Below are 14049 nucleotides of genomic sequence, written 5' to 3'. Positions count from 1 at the left end.
TTATAATAAAGGCCCACCTATTGATGATAAAGAATGACCCAACGGTAGACTATATATTCTAGTACAATTTTCTGTGTGTCCAAGCCAATATATATTTTATGCCACCCTTCGAAGAAGAGGGGGGTATTGCTTTGCCATGTCCGATCGGTCGTCCGTCGTCCACCAGGTGGTTGTCATACGATAACTCAAGAACGCTTGGGCCTAGGATCATGAAACATCATAGGTACATTGATCATGACTTGCAGATGACCCCTATTGATTTTGAGGTCACTAGGTCAAGGTCACGGTGATCGAAATTGTAAATGGTTTCCGGATTATAACTCAAGAAAAGGTCAAGGTCACAGTGACCCGAAATAGTCAAATGATTTTCGAATGATAACTCAAGAACGCTTTTGCCTAGGATCATGACACTTCATAGGTACATTGATCGTGACTTGCAGATGACCCCTATTGATTTTCAGGTCACTATGTCAAAGGTCAAGGTCACAGTGACAAAGTCGTATTCACACAATGGCTGCCAGTACAACGGACAGCCCATATGTGGGGCATGCATGTTTTACAAACAGCCCTTGTTTCTATAGATTTCAGCAAGACCCACCAATGGATAATAGACATACAAGACCCCACTGTTGACATTATATGCTTACAGGCATTGAGGCAACTATACAGGAGTCAGAGCCTCTCATGATACAACAGGCCAGTGTTAACTGTGCTGATCAAATGCAATCTACAGGTTTCACTTTGGTTCTTTCAGAGTCCATGTCAACTGCTGACAGTGAAGAACCAGGCAGTCTGACCCATGATAGGAGGGAGCCAAGTGAAGAGCCAGCCAGTCTGACCCATGATAGGAGGGAGCCAAGTGAAGAGCCAGCCAGTCTGACCCATGGTATTTCTATTATCATATAATAAAGGCCCACCTATTGATGATAAAGACATGACCCAACTGTAGACTATATATTCTAGTACAATTTTCTGTTGTCCAAGCCAATATATATTTATGCCACCCTTCGAAGAAGAGGGGGTATATGCTTTGCTCATGTCGATCGGTCCGTCCGTCCACCAGGTGGTTGTCATACGATAACTCAAGAACGCTTGGGCCTAGGATCATGAAACATCATAGGTACATTGATCATGACTTGTAGATGACCCCTATTGATTTTGAGGTCACTAGGTCAAGGTCACGGTGATCGAAATTGTAAAATGGTTTCCGGATTATAACTCAAGAACGCATACGCCTAGGATCATGAAACTTCATGGGTAGATTGATCATGACTCGCAGATGAACCCTATAGATTTTGAGGTCACATGGTCAAAGGTCAAGGTCACAGTGACCCGAAATAGTCAAATGATTTTCGAATGATAACTCAAGAACGCTTTTGCCTAGGATCATGACACTTCATAGGTACATTGATCGTGACTAGCAGATGACCCCTATTGATTTTCAGGTCACTAGGTCAAAGGTCAAGGTCACAGTGACAAAGTCGTATTCACACAATGGCTGCCAGTACAACGGACAGCCCATATGTGGGGCATGCATGTTTTACAAACAGCCCTTGTTTCTATAGATTTCAGCAAGACCCACCAATGGATAATAGACATACAAGACCCCACTGTTGACATTATATGCTTACAGGCATTGAGGCAACTATACAGGAGTCAGAGCCTCTTATGATACAACAGGCCAGTGTTAACTGTGCTGATCAAATGCAATCTACAGGTTTCACTTTGGTTCTTTCAGAGTCCATGTCAACTGCTGACAGTGAAGAGCCAGGCAGTGTGACCCATGATAGGAGGGAGCCAAGTGAAGAGCCAGCCAGTCTGAGCCATGATAGAAGGGAGCCAAATCCTCAAGGTATAAATGCAATTATACCCCCACAAACAAAGTTTAGGGATGTATATAGGAGTGAACTTGTCGGTCGGTTCGTATTAAGTGTCCACCCTCTAATTCAAGTTGTTTTCATCTAATCTTCACCAAACTTGTCTGTTGGTCTGTCGGTCGGTCCGTCTGTATTAAGTGTCCGCTCTCTAATTCAAGTTGTATTCATCCGATCTTCGGTCAGATGTTGTATCTAGAGGATACCTAGGTGAAGTGTGAATATGGGTCATGCCGGATCAAAAACTAGGTCACGGGGTCACTTAGTGCGTTTTTAACATTGAGCATGGTTTGGGCTGTTTTTTGTGAAGACAACATGCAAAATATTTTGTGTTCATTAAGGCATTTATGCTTGCCATCTCATCTGTTATGAACAGTTTATTTGTGAAATGAGAGGATTCATACCCGAATAATCTACAACTACAAAAGATATTATTTAACTTTTGAGAATGATTTTATTATACCCCCACAAACGAAGTTTAGGGGGTTATATTGGAGTTAGCTTGTAGTGTTTCATCTAGAATGGCAGAGGGGCATGGCGCATGACTTGAAAAAAGGGCATTTTGCACGGAGATTCTCTTAAAAAGGGCGCATTGGGTGTTTTTGAAACTTTTAATCACAGCTTAAAACTTTGATTTAAACATTGTACATGTCATTTTTCGTGAGAAATTCTCGCGAAATGTGTTCTTAAAATACATAGCTATTGAGTAGACATGTGAATTTATTATATATTTTTTGGAGAACATTCAAATCGGATGCAAAACACAAAAATGTTACTGATCACGGCGGCTCTAAACTGAAAGTAAACTTCATGGAGCAGGTCGTCATTAAATTACAAAATTTGCTATACGTTTTTTAAAATCGGCTCAGATTTATCTTGTAATAGACTGTACTTCGGAACTCTGCTAAGTACAAATGTAATTAAAATCTTTACCGTTACGGCCCTTGTTACGTAACGACCCAGAATGTGGCTCATGAATTTGTTCGGGTCTCTAATGTATGTATTGATTTTCTTCTACATCAGTACCTCATCAAGACGTTCATAATAAAGGCCCACCTATTGATGATAAAGACATGACCCAACTGTAGACTATATATTCTAGTACAATTTTCTGTTGTCCAAGCCAATATATATTTATGCTACCCTTCGAAGAAGAGGGGGTATATTGCTTTGCTCATGTCGATCGGTCCGTCCGTCCACCAGGTGGTTGTCATACGATAACTCAAGAACGCTTGGGCCTAGGATCATGAAACATCATAGGTACATTGATCATGACTTGCAGATGACCCCTATTGATTTTGAGGTCACTAGGTCAAGGTCACGGTGATCGAAATTGTAAAATGGTTTCCGGATTATAACTCAAGAACGCATACGCCTAGGATCATGAAACTTCATGGGTAGATTGATCATGACTCGCAGATGAACCCTATAGATTTTGAGGTCACATGGTCAAAGGTCAAGGTCACAGTGACCCGAAATAGTCAAATGATTTTCGAATGATAACTCAAGAACGCTTTTGCCTAGGATCATGACACTTCATAGGTACATTGATCGTGACTTGCAGATGACCCCTATTGATTTTCAGGTCACTAGGTCAAAGGTCAAGGTCACAGTGACAAAAGTCGTATTCACACAATGGCTGCCAGTACAACGGACAGCCCATATGTGGGGCATGCATGTTTTACAAACAGCCCTTGTTTCTATAGATTTCAGCAAGACCCACCAATGGATAATAGACATACAAGACCCCACTGTTGACATTATATGCTTACAGGCATTGAGGCAACTATACAGGAGTCAGAGCCTCTCATGATACAACAGGCCAGTGTTAACTGTGCTGATCGAATGCAATCTACAGGTTTCACTTTGGTTCTTTCAGAGTCCATGTCAACTGCTGACAGTGAAGAGCCAGGCAGTCTGACCCATGATAGGAGGGAGCCAAGTGAAGAGCCAGCCAGTCTGAGCCATGATAGGAGGAAGCCAAGTGAAGAGCCAGCCAGTCTGACCCATGGTATTTCTGTTATCATAGAATAAAGGCCCACCTATTGATGATAAAGACATGACCCAACTGTAGACTATATATTCTAGTACAATTTGTCAGTAGATTGATCATGACTCGCAGATGACCCCTATTGATTTTGAGGTCACTAGGTCAAAGGTCAAGGTCACAGTGACCCGAAATAGTAAAATGGTTTCTGGATGATAACTCAAGAACGCATACGCCTAGGATCATGAAACTTCATGGGTAGATTGATCATTACTCGCAGATGACCCCTATAGATTTTGAGGTCAAAGGTCAAGGTCACGGTGACCCGAAATAGTAAAATGGTTTCCGGATGATAACTCAAGAACGCATACGGCTAGGATCATAAACTTCATGGGTAGATTGATCATTACTCGCAGATGACCCCTATTGATTTTGATGTCACTAGGTCAAAGGTCAAGGTCACGGTGACCCGAAATAGTAAAATGGTTTTCGGATGATAACTCAAGAAAGCATATGCCTAGGATCATGAAACTTCATAGGTAGATTGATCATGACTCGCAGATGACCCCTATTGATTTTGAGGTCACAAGGTCAAAGGTCAAGGTCACGGTGACCCGAAATAGTAAAATGATTTTCGGATGATAACTCAAGAACGCTTTTGCCTAGGATCATGACACTTCATAAGTACATCGATCGTGACTCGCAGATGACCCCTATTGATTTTCAGGTCACTAGGTCAAAGGTCAAGGTCACAGTGACAAAAAACGTATTCACACAACGGCTGCCACTACAACGGACAGCCCATATGGGGGGCATGCATGTTTTCTATAGATTTTAGCAAGACCCACCAATGGATAATAGACATACAAGACCCCACTGTTGACATTATATGTTTACAGGCATTGAGGCAACTGTTGAAGACACCCACAGTCTAGAATCTATACAGGAGTCGGAGCCTCTCATGATACAACATGCCAGTGTTGACTGTGCTGATCATATGCAATCTACAGGTTTCACTTTGGTTCTTTCAGAGTCCATGTCAACTGCTGACAGTGAAGAGCCAGGCAGTCTGACCCATGATAGGAGGGAGCCAAGTGAAGAGCCAGCCAGTCTGACCCATGATAGGAGGGAGCCAAGTGAAGAGCCAGCCAGTCTGACCGATGGTATTTCTGTTGTCATATAATAAAGGCCCATCTATTGATGATAAAGACATGACCCAACTGTAGACTATATATTCTAGTACAATTTTCTGTTGTCCAAGCCAATATATATTTATGCCACCCTTCGAAGAAGAGGGGGTATATTGCTTTGCTCATGTCGATCGGTCCGTCTGTCCACCAGGTGGTTGTCATACGATTACTCAAGAACGCTTGGGCCTAGGATCATGAAACATCATAGGTACATTGATCATGACTTGCAGATGACCCCTATTAATTTTGAGGTCAAAAGGTCAAGGTCACGGTGACCCGAAATAGTAAAATGATTTTCCGATGATAACTCAAGAACGCTTTTGCCTAGGATCATGACACTTCATAGGTACATTGATCGTGACTTGCAGATGACCCCTATTGATTATCAGGTCACTAGGTCAAAGGTCAAGGTCACAGTGACAAAAAACGTATTCACACAATGGCTGCCACTACAACGGACAGCCCATATGGGGGGCATGCATGTTTTCTATAGATTTCAGCAAGATCCACCAATGGATAATAGACATACAAGACCCCACTGTTGACATTATATGTTTACAGTCATTGAGGCAACTGCTGAAGACACCCACAGTCTAGAATCTGTACAGGAGTCAGAGCCTCTCATGATACAACATGCCAGTGTTGACTGTGCTGATCATATGCAATCTACAGGTTTCACTTTGGTTCTTTCAGAGTCCATGTCAACTGCTGCCAGTGAAGGGCCAGCCAGTCTGACCCATGATGAAATGAGGCAGCCAAATCCTCAAGGTATGAACTAAATTTGAAGACGGGTTTCTCTGCATTTTCTATCATTATGTGACAGAGTCTTATGTCATGACTGTATTAAAGTAAATGAGTAGTCCAAGTCAAGTGTGATGCTCTAGACGACCTCCTCTGTGTTCTACAGGGTTACAACAATGTGCTTGTAAAAGTCCTTGTAAAGTACAAAGTAGGCAGTTTGCTATGAAAGTTAATGTTTAGTACTTGTTCTTCCAAGAAATGATAGTTCTGCGAACTGTCAGTTCTTATATGTGTGAAAAATTGTTTTAAACTGGTGTTAAAACAGTTTCAGTTAGTTCATTTTACCTCCAAACATGTTCAGGTTTTGTGCATTTTTATCAGGAAAACCTTGCTCTACAATATTCAATCATTGTATCACTTGCAGTGTTCTGCCGTGAAATTTTACTGTTGGGGACCCTTTAGGATTACAAAAGTGGGGACAAAAAGAAAAAATATGGGGACACAGAAATATTTTTGTAGCAGAATTAAATGTGTGGAAACTAATAACCTTTAACTTGAACTTTTAAACGTGCTTAAACTTCTTACAGTCAGGTTGTAACATTGTTATTAAAACTGGAACATTCAAAAAACTTTTTAACACTGTCAAACAGTTGTCAACATATTTACAAAACTTTGAAAAAATTTATGGTCATTGGACTCCGCATGTCAAAGTACTTGTTCGATAATTAGAAATACCGATAGTAAAGGCGTTTTCTTTTTTGCTTTATGCACAATCTGCATGTCATTTTGTTGTTGTCAAACAGTGACCAAGGACATTTTGAAGCCAATTTTCTTGGAATGTACGTTTAGGGGCAGACTTTTTTCGTAATTGCTAAACGATGTTGGGACTTGGGAAGACTCTGTTGGGTTGTTAATATTATTGTCATATTTTCTAATTTAACTTGCCGGAGGAAAAAAAAAAATAGATTTTGTTTTCTTTGGCCTGTCACTTTAAGCCATTTTGATAGGTTCGGAAATTTCCTTGATATCTGATTGGTTGTTATAATCTCAACTTACCAATGAAATAGAGTGTTAATATTAAATAAATTAACCATTGGCTGCGAAATGACGTCATGTCCAATGAAATAGTTTGTTCTGGTTACACATTCACTCGATTACTTTACCGACTTACAAATTGAATCGATTAGTTTTTATTTCTAATTCGTGCGCGCCCGCGGACCCATATACAGAAAACGGGTGGGGACAAATATTTGTTTTTTGCGACAATAACACAAGGGCGCATCCACGGCAGAACACTGACTTATGTTGATACTTTGTGTGCAAGGATCAATTCAGTAGAAAAGTCAACAAAATAAAGGGCTTACAGTCACTGAACAAATGAGTTTGCTGCTTAGAGTGTATATTTTTCCCAAAAATATTTGAAAATTTCCCCTCTTGGAAGTGTAGTTCAATTTTAATCAATACCTCGTTTAAATAATTCACAGAAAAGCCAAAAAATGTTGATCTTTGAACATAAACATAACATGTTGATGACAAAAAAAGTTGGAATAATGTTTTTCTCTCTGTGTATGGTGAATTATGGTGTTACAACTTGATTTTGTATGTTACTTGCTTAGCATTGAAATTTCCCCTTTTACACGTGAATTATCCCCCTCTCAGGGGACCCGACCCCTTTTCCCCAAAACTGAAAAAAACACTGACATGATACTCATTGCTATTTTATTTTTTATATCTATTCTTGTTTTAGGGACAGGGACAAGAAAAGGAATGAAACGAAAGTGGGCCAGCGAAGAGAACATATGTTTCATGAACTTTTTTAGAGATGAATTAAGAGAAAAAAAAAATGCCATCTGGCTCAAAAATAATGGGGTCCCTAAAAATACTTACCGGAAGAACAGTGGCCCAGATAAGGGCAAGGGTCCATAACATTATTATGGAAAAACAAAAATGGAAAAAGAATTGTTGAACTGTGGAATATGTTTATGCCCCTGGTAGGGTGGCATATAGCAGTTGAACTGTCCGTCAGTTAGTCAGTCTGTCCATCTGGCCGAAAACTTATATGGCCATAACTTTTTCAATATTGAACATAGCAACTTGATATTTATACCCCTATTACAATTGGTAATGGGGGCTATATAGGAGTCACGTTTGTCGGTCTGTCCCGATATTTCATCCGATCTTCACCAAACTTGGTCAGTAGTTGTATGTAGATAATGTCTAGGTCAAGTTTGAATATGGGTCATGCCAGGTCAAAAACTAGGTCATGGGGTCACTTAGTATGTTTTAAACTGTAAGTTTGTACGGACCATAGCTATGTTATTTATCGTTACATTTTTAAATGACTCGGTACATTTGTTCACCATCATGGAACGGTGTGTCGCGTTAAAAGAAATTACGTCAATATCTCAAAGGTCAAGGTCACACTTGGGAGTTCAAAGGTCAAATGCTTGTCCGGGCCATAGCTTTGTTTTTTATTGTGAGATTTTAAAATCATTTGGCACATTTGTTCACCATCATTGAACAGTGTGTCGGGCGAAAGAATTACGTCGATATTTCCAAGAACAAGGGCACAATTTGAGTTTAAAGGTAAAAAATGGCCATAATTTAGCTTGTCTGGGCAATAACTATGTTGTTTATTGTGCGATTTTAAAATCGTTGGCTCTTTTGTTCACCATCATTTGACAGTGTGTCGCGCGAAAGAATTACGTCGATATCTTCAAACTCAAAGTTGTAGTTTTAGTTCAAAGGTCAAAAATGGCAATAAATTATCTTGTCTGGGCCATAAATATGTCATTCATTGTAAGATTTTAAAATGACTCTGTACATCAATTTTGTTCAAAGTCATTGGAAGGCTTGTCATGTGAAACAATTCAAGAGTTCAAAGGTCAAAATGGCTATAAATGATAATGGCATAATGATTCTTAAAAAATCGCCATAAATTGTATTATCTTGTTTTGTGAAGACAGCATACAAAATAGTCTGTGTCAATGCGTTATGTGGGGGTATATGTCACGTCTGTGACAAAGCTCCAGTTGGCATGCATGTGCATCTTGTGAAGCTGCACATATTGAGTGGTGAAAAGTGAAGGTCAAGGTAATCCTTCAAGGTTAAATGTTAAATATATTGCTTCTGTCCGTCCGTCTGAAAACTTTAAAATTGGCCATAACTTTTGAGCTCACCTGAGTGCAACATGCTCATGGTGAGCTTTTGTGATTGCCTTTTGTCCGTTGTGCGTTGTATGTCGTCAACATTTTGCCTTGTGAACACTCTAGATGCCACATTTATTGTCTGATCTTCATGAAATTTTGCAGAACATTTGTCACATTGATACCTCGACTGAGTTCGAAACTGGGTCATGCTGGGTCAAAAATTAGGTCACTAGGTCAAAAAAACAACAAAAAAACTTGTGAACACTGTAGAAGTCCAATCTTCATGTAACTTTGTCAAAATGTTTGTCTAAATGATATTTTGGTTTAGTTTAAAATTGGTTCCGGTCCGTTGAAAAACATGGCCGCCAGGGGCGGGGCAGTTTTCCTTATATGGCTATAGAGAAACCTTGTGAACACTTTAGAAGTCAAAATGTTTGCCTAATCATCATGAAACTTGGTCAAAACATTGGTTTTATTTATATTTTGGACGAGTTTGAAAATGTTCCAGATCAGTGAAAAACATGGCCGCCAAGGGGCGGGGGAGTTTTCCTTATGTCTTTAGTTAAACATTGCTAACACTCTAGAGGCCACATTTATTGTCCATTCTTCATGAAATTTGGTCAGAAGTTTGGTCTCAATGATATCTTAGACGAGCTGAAAATGGTTACGTTTGCTTGAAAAACATGGCTGCCAAAGGGCGGGGCATTTTTCCTTATATGGCTTTATATGGCTATAGTAAAATCTTGTTAACACTCTTGAGGCCACATTTATTTTCCGATCTTCATGAAACTTGGTCAGAATATTCATCCCAAAAAATATCGTAGACAAGTTAAAAAATGATGCTGGTTGGTTGAAAAACATGTCCGCCAGGGGGTGGGGCATTTTACCTTATATGGCTATAGTAAAACTTTGTTAACACTCTATAGGCCACATTTATTTTCTTATCTTCATGAAACTTGGTCAGAAGATTTGTCCTAATGATATCTTGGATTTGTTCAAAAATAGTTTTGTTTGCTTAAAAAACATGGCCACCAGGGGGCGGGGCATTTTTCCTAATATGGTTATGTATCATGCTTTACTAAAACATTGTAAACACTCTGTAGGCCACATTTATTTTCCGATTATTATGAAACTTGGTCAGATGATTTGTCCTAATGATATCTTGGATGAGTTCAAAAATGGTTCTAGTTGGTGGAAAAACATGGCCACTAAGGGGGCGTGGCATTTTTCCTTATATGGCTAAAGTAAAACCCTGTTAAAACTCTAGAAGCCATATTTATTGTACGATCATCATGACACTTTGTCAGAAGATTTGTCCCAATGATATTTGGACAAGTTTGAAATTGGTTCCAGTTGCTAAGAAAAACATGGCCACCAGTGGGCGGGGCATTTTTCCTTATATGGACTTATGAATCTTCTTGAAACTTTGTCAGTATATTAGTTTAAATGATATCTTGGATGTGTTTTTCACGTTGACATTTGAAGCTTTAACTTTGTATGATTCTAAATATGTGTCAATGCTGTCAGTTGAATTTTGAAATATGAAGTTTTACATTTTTTGTAGATTAAATAATTTGTAAAATGTTGCAGTTTCGTCAATCAGTTTTATAAGATATTGAGCTTTAAATATGATGCAGATTGTAAGATTCTTAATATCTTTCAATATTGTGGATAAGTTTTTGAGATATCAAGCTTTGAGTTTTATGCAAATTGTATGATTTCAAAATGTTTTAATGGTGTTGATCAGTGTAATGAAGATTGCATAATTTTTATGTTTTAATTCTGTCTATTGGTTTTCAAAATGAAAGACTTTGATTTTGTAAGTGCACTTTTATCTCCTGAAAGATTCTTTACTAGTGTTTAGTTTATATTTTAAGGCTGTTTGCAAACTCGAAGTGAAAACAGTTCTATTACAATTTGGTAAGGACATGACATTGCATATCTGATTTTAAAATGTACTTTGCTGGCAACGTGTAATTTTCTGAAATGTCTTAGTAAGACTGTTGTTTGCAATCAAAAGGTCTGTGCTTCAAATACAGGGTAATGCATGTTTTTTGTCCAAATTTATGGCGATTCAGACATTGTTCTATGAAAATTTGGGGTTTGCTTGAAGGTTCAGTCTATTTTTATGTCCCTCACTATAGTAGTGGGGGACATATTGTTTTTGTCCTGTCTGTTGGTTGGTTGGTTGATCTGTTTATGCCAACTTTAACATTTGCAATAACTTTTGCAATATTGAAGATAGCAACTTGATATTTGGCATGCATATGTATCTCATAGAGCTGCACATTTTAATTTTCTGAAAGGTCAAGGTCAGAGGTCAAATATATGTGGCCAAAATCGCTCATTTTATGAATACTTTTGCAATATTGAAGATAGCAACTTCATATTTGGCAAGCATGTGTATCTCATGGAGCTGCACATTTTGAGTGGTGAAAGGTCAAGGTCATAATTCAATGTCATAGGTCGAATATATGGCTTCAAAGCGGCGCAGTAAGGGGGATTGTGTTTTACGAACACAGCTCTTGTTGTTAACTGCCTTTTTAGTCCCTTACCAGTGTTTCACTAAAGTCCGTGTACTTTGGACTCATTTCAAGTTGACATTTGAAGCTTTAACTTTGTATGATTCTAAATATGTGTCAATGCTGTCGGTTGAATTTTGAAATATGAAGTTTTTCATTTTTTGTAGATTAAATAATTTGTAAAATGTTGCAGTTTAGTCAATCAGTTTTATAAGATATTGAGCTTTAGTTATGATGCAGATTGTAAGATTCTTAATATCTTTCAATATTGTGGATAAGTTTTTGAGATATCAAGCTTTGAATTTTATGCAAATTGTATGATTTAAAATGTTTTAATTTGTTGATCAGTGTACTGAAGATTGTATACTTTTTATATGTTATAATTCTGTCTATTGGTTTTCAAAATGAAAGACTTTGATTTTGTAAGTGCACTTTTATCTCATTATGCCCCCCTTCGAAGAAGAGGGGGTATATTGCTTTGCTCATGTCGGTCGGTCTGTCGGTATGTCAGTTTGTCGGTCCGTCCACCAGGTGGTTGTCAGACGATAACTCAAGAACGCTTGGGCCTAGGATCATGAAACTCCATAGGTACATTGATCATGACTCGCAGATGACCCCTATTGATTTTGAGGTCACTAGGTCAAAGGTCAAGGTCACGGTGACCCAAAATAGTAAAATGGTTTTTGAATGATAACTCAAGAACGCATACGCCTAGGATCATGAAACTTCATGGGTAGATTGATCATGACTCGCAGATGACCCTTATTGATTTTGAGGTCAAAGGTCAAGGTCACGGTGACCCAAAATAGTAAAATGGTTTCCGGATGATAACTCAAAAATTCATACGCCTAGGATCATGAAACTTCATGGCTAGATTGATCATGACTTGCAGATGACCCCTATTGATTTTGAGGTCACTAGGTCAAAGGTCAAGGTCACGGTGACCCGAAATAGTAAAATGGTTTTCAGATGATAACTCAAGAACGCATATGCCTAGGATCATGAAACTTCACAGGTAGATTGATCATGACTCACAGATGACCCTTATTGATTTTGAGGTCACAAGGTCAAGGTCACGGTGACCCGAAATAGTAAAATGATTTTCGGATGATAACTCAAGAACGCTTTTGCCTAGGATCATGACACTTCATAGGTACATTGATCGTGACTCACAGATGACCCCTATTGATTTTCAGGTCACTAGGTCAAAGGTCAAGGTCACAGTGACAAAAAACGTATTCACACAATGGCTGCCACTACAACGGACAGCCCATATGGGGGGCATGCTTGTTTTACAAACAGCCCTTGTTAAAGATTCTTTTCTAGTGTTTAGTTTATATTTTAAGGCTGTTTGCAAACTCGAAGTGAAAACAGCTCTAGTACAATTTGGTAAGGACATGACATTGCATATCTGATTTAAAAATGTACTTTGCTGGCAACGTGTAATTTTCAGAAATGTCTTAGTAAGTAAGACTGTTGTTTGCAATCAAAAGGTCTGTGCTTCAAATCCAGGAAAATGCATGTTTTTTGTCCAAATTTATGTCAATTCAGACATTGTTCTGTGTAAATATGGGGTTTGCTTGTAGGATCAGTCTATTTTATGTCCCCCACTATAGTAGTGGGGGACATGTTGTTTTTGCTCTGTCGGTCTGTTGAATGGTTGGTTGGTCTGTTTATGCCAACTTTAACATTTTGCAATATTGAAAGTAGCAACTTGATATTTGGCATGCAAATGCATCTCCTGAAGCTGCACATTATCATTGGTGAAAGGTCAAGGTCATCCTTCAAGGTCAGAGATCAAATATATGTGGCCAAAATCGCTCATTTTATGAATTCTTTTGCAATATTGAAGATAGCAACTTGATATTTGCCAAGCATGTGTATCTCATTGAGCTGCACATTTTGAGTGGTGAAAGGTCAAGGTCATCCTTCAAGGTCAGAGGTCAAATATATGTGGCCCAAATCGCTTATTTTATTAATACTTTTGCAATATTGAAGATAGCAACTTGAAATTTGGCATGCATGTGTATCTCATGGAGCTGCAAATTTTGAGTGTTGAAAGGTCAAAGTCATCCTTCAAGGTCAGAGGTTAAATATATGTGGCCCAAATCGCATATTTTATGAATACGTTTGCACTATTGAAGATAGCAACTTGATATTTGGCATGCATATGTATCTCATAGAGCTGCACATTTTGAGTGGTGAAAGGTCAAGGTCATCCTTCAAGGTCAAATATATGGGTCAAAATTGCTCATGTTATGTTACTTCTGCAATATTGAAGCTAGCAATTTTATATTTGACATGCATGTGTATCTCATGGAGCTGCACATTTTGAGTGGTGAAGGGTCAAGGTCATCCTTCAAGGTCAAACGTTATATACGGGGACATTGGGTTTCACAAACGCATCTTGTTGTGTATGTAATTAATTTTGCTTAATTTTTGTGATATTAATTTGGCATTGTCCGTCTTTCCGTCTGTCCGTCCGGCACTTTTGTGTCCGGAACCATATCTTGGAAGTGCTTTAGCAGATTTCATTGAAACTTGGTACGAGTATATATATATGGATAAGAGGATGATGCACGCCAA

At 38.7% G+C, this 14049-nt stretch overlaps 1 protein-coding gene across 1 annotated transcript; it reads left to right on the top strand.

Moving 5' to 3' along the window:
* Positions 1 to 759: 759 nt before the first annotated feature.
* On the top strand, positions 760 to 12423 carry LOC127871943 (cell surface glycoprotein 1-like). The gene is made up of 7 exons (XM_052415239.1): positions 760 to 886; positions 1739 to 1852; positions 3754 to 3885; positions 4893 to 5024; positions 5745 to 5819; positions 7540 to 12094; positions 12240 to 12423. Exons 1-6 carry the CDS (start codon positions 760 to 762, stop codon positions 7716 to 7718), a joined length of 759 nt encoding a protein of 252 aa, XP_052271199.1. The 3' UTR covers positions 7719 to 12094; positions 12240 to 12423.
* The last annotated feature ends 1626 nt before the right edge of the window (positions 12424 to 14049 follow it).

This window comes from Dreissena polymorpha, chromosome 3, assembly GCF_020536995.1.
Source record: "Dreissena polymorpha isolate Duluth1 chromosome 3, UMN_Dpol_1.0, whole genome shotgun sequence".
Classification (NCBI taxonomy): domain Eukaryota; kingdom Metazoa; phylum Mollusca; class Bivalvia; order Myida; family Dreissenidae; genus Dreissena; species Dreissena polymorpha.
This window is presented reverse-complemented; position numbering and strand designations above follow the sequence as displayed.

Coding starts and splice junctions, on each gene's coding strand:
- LOC127871943 (XM_052415239.1), top strand. CDS start 760: ATGTCAACTGCTGACAGTGAAGAACCAGGCAGTCTGACCCATGATAGG. Junction 3,886..4,892: donor GCCAGCCAGTCTGACCCATG/GTATTTCTGTTA, acceptor TGGTTCTTTCAG/AGTCCATGTCAACTGCTGAC. Junction 5,820..7,539: donor GAGGCAGCCAAATCCTCAAG/GTATGAACTAAA, acceptor TTCTTGTTTTAG/GGACAGGGACAAGAAAAGGA.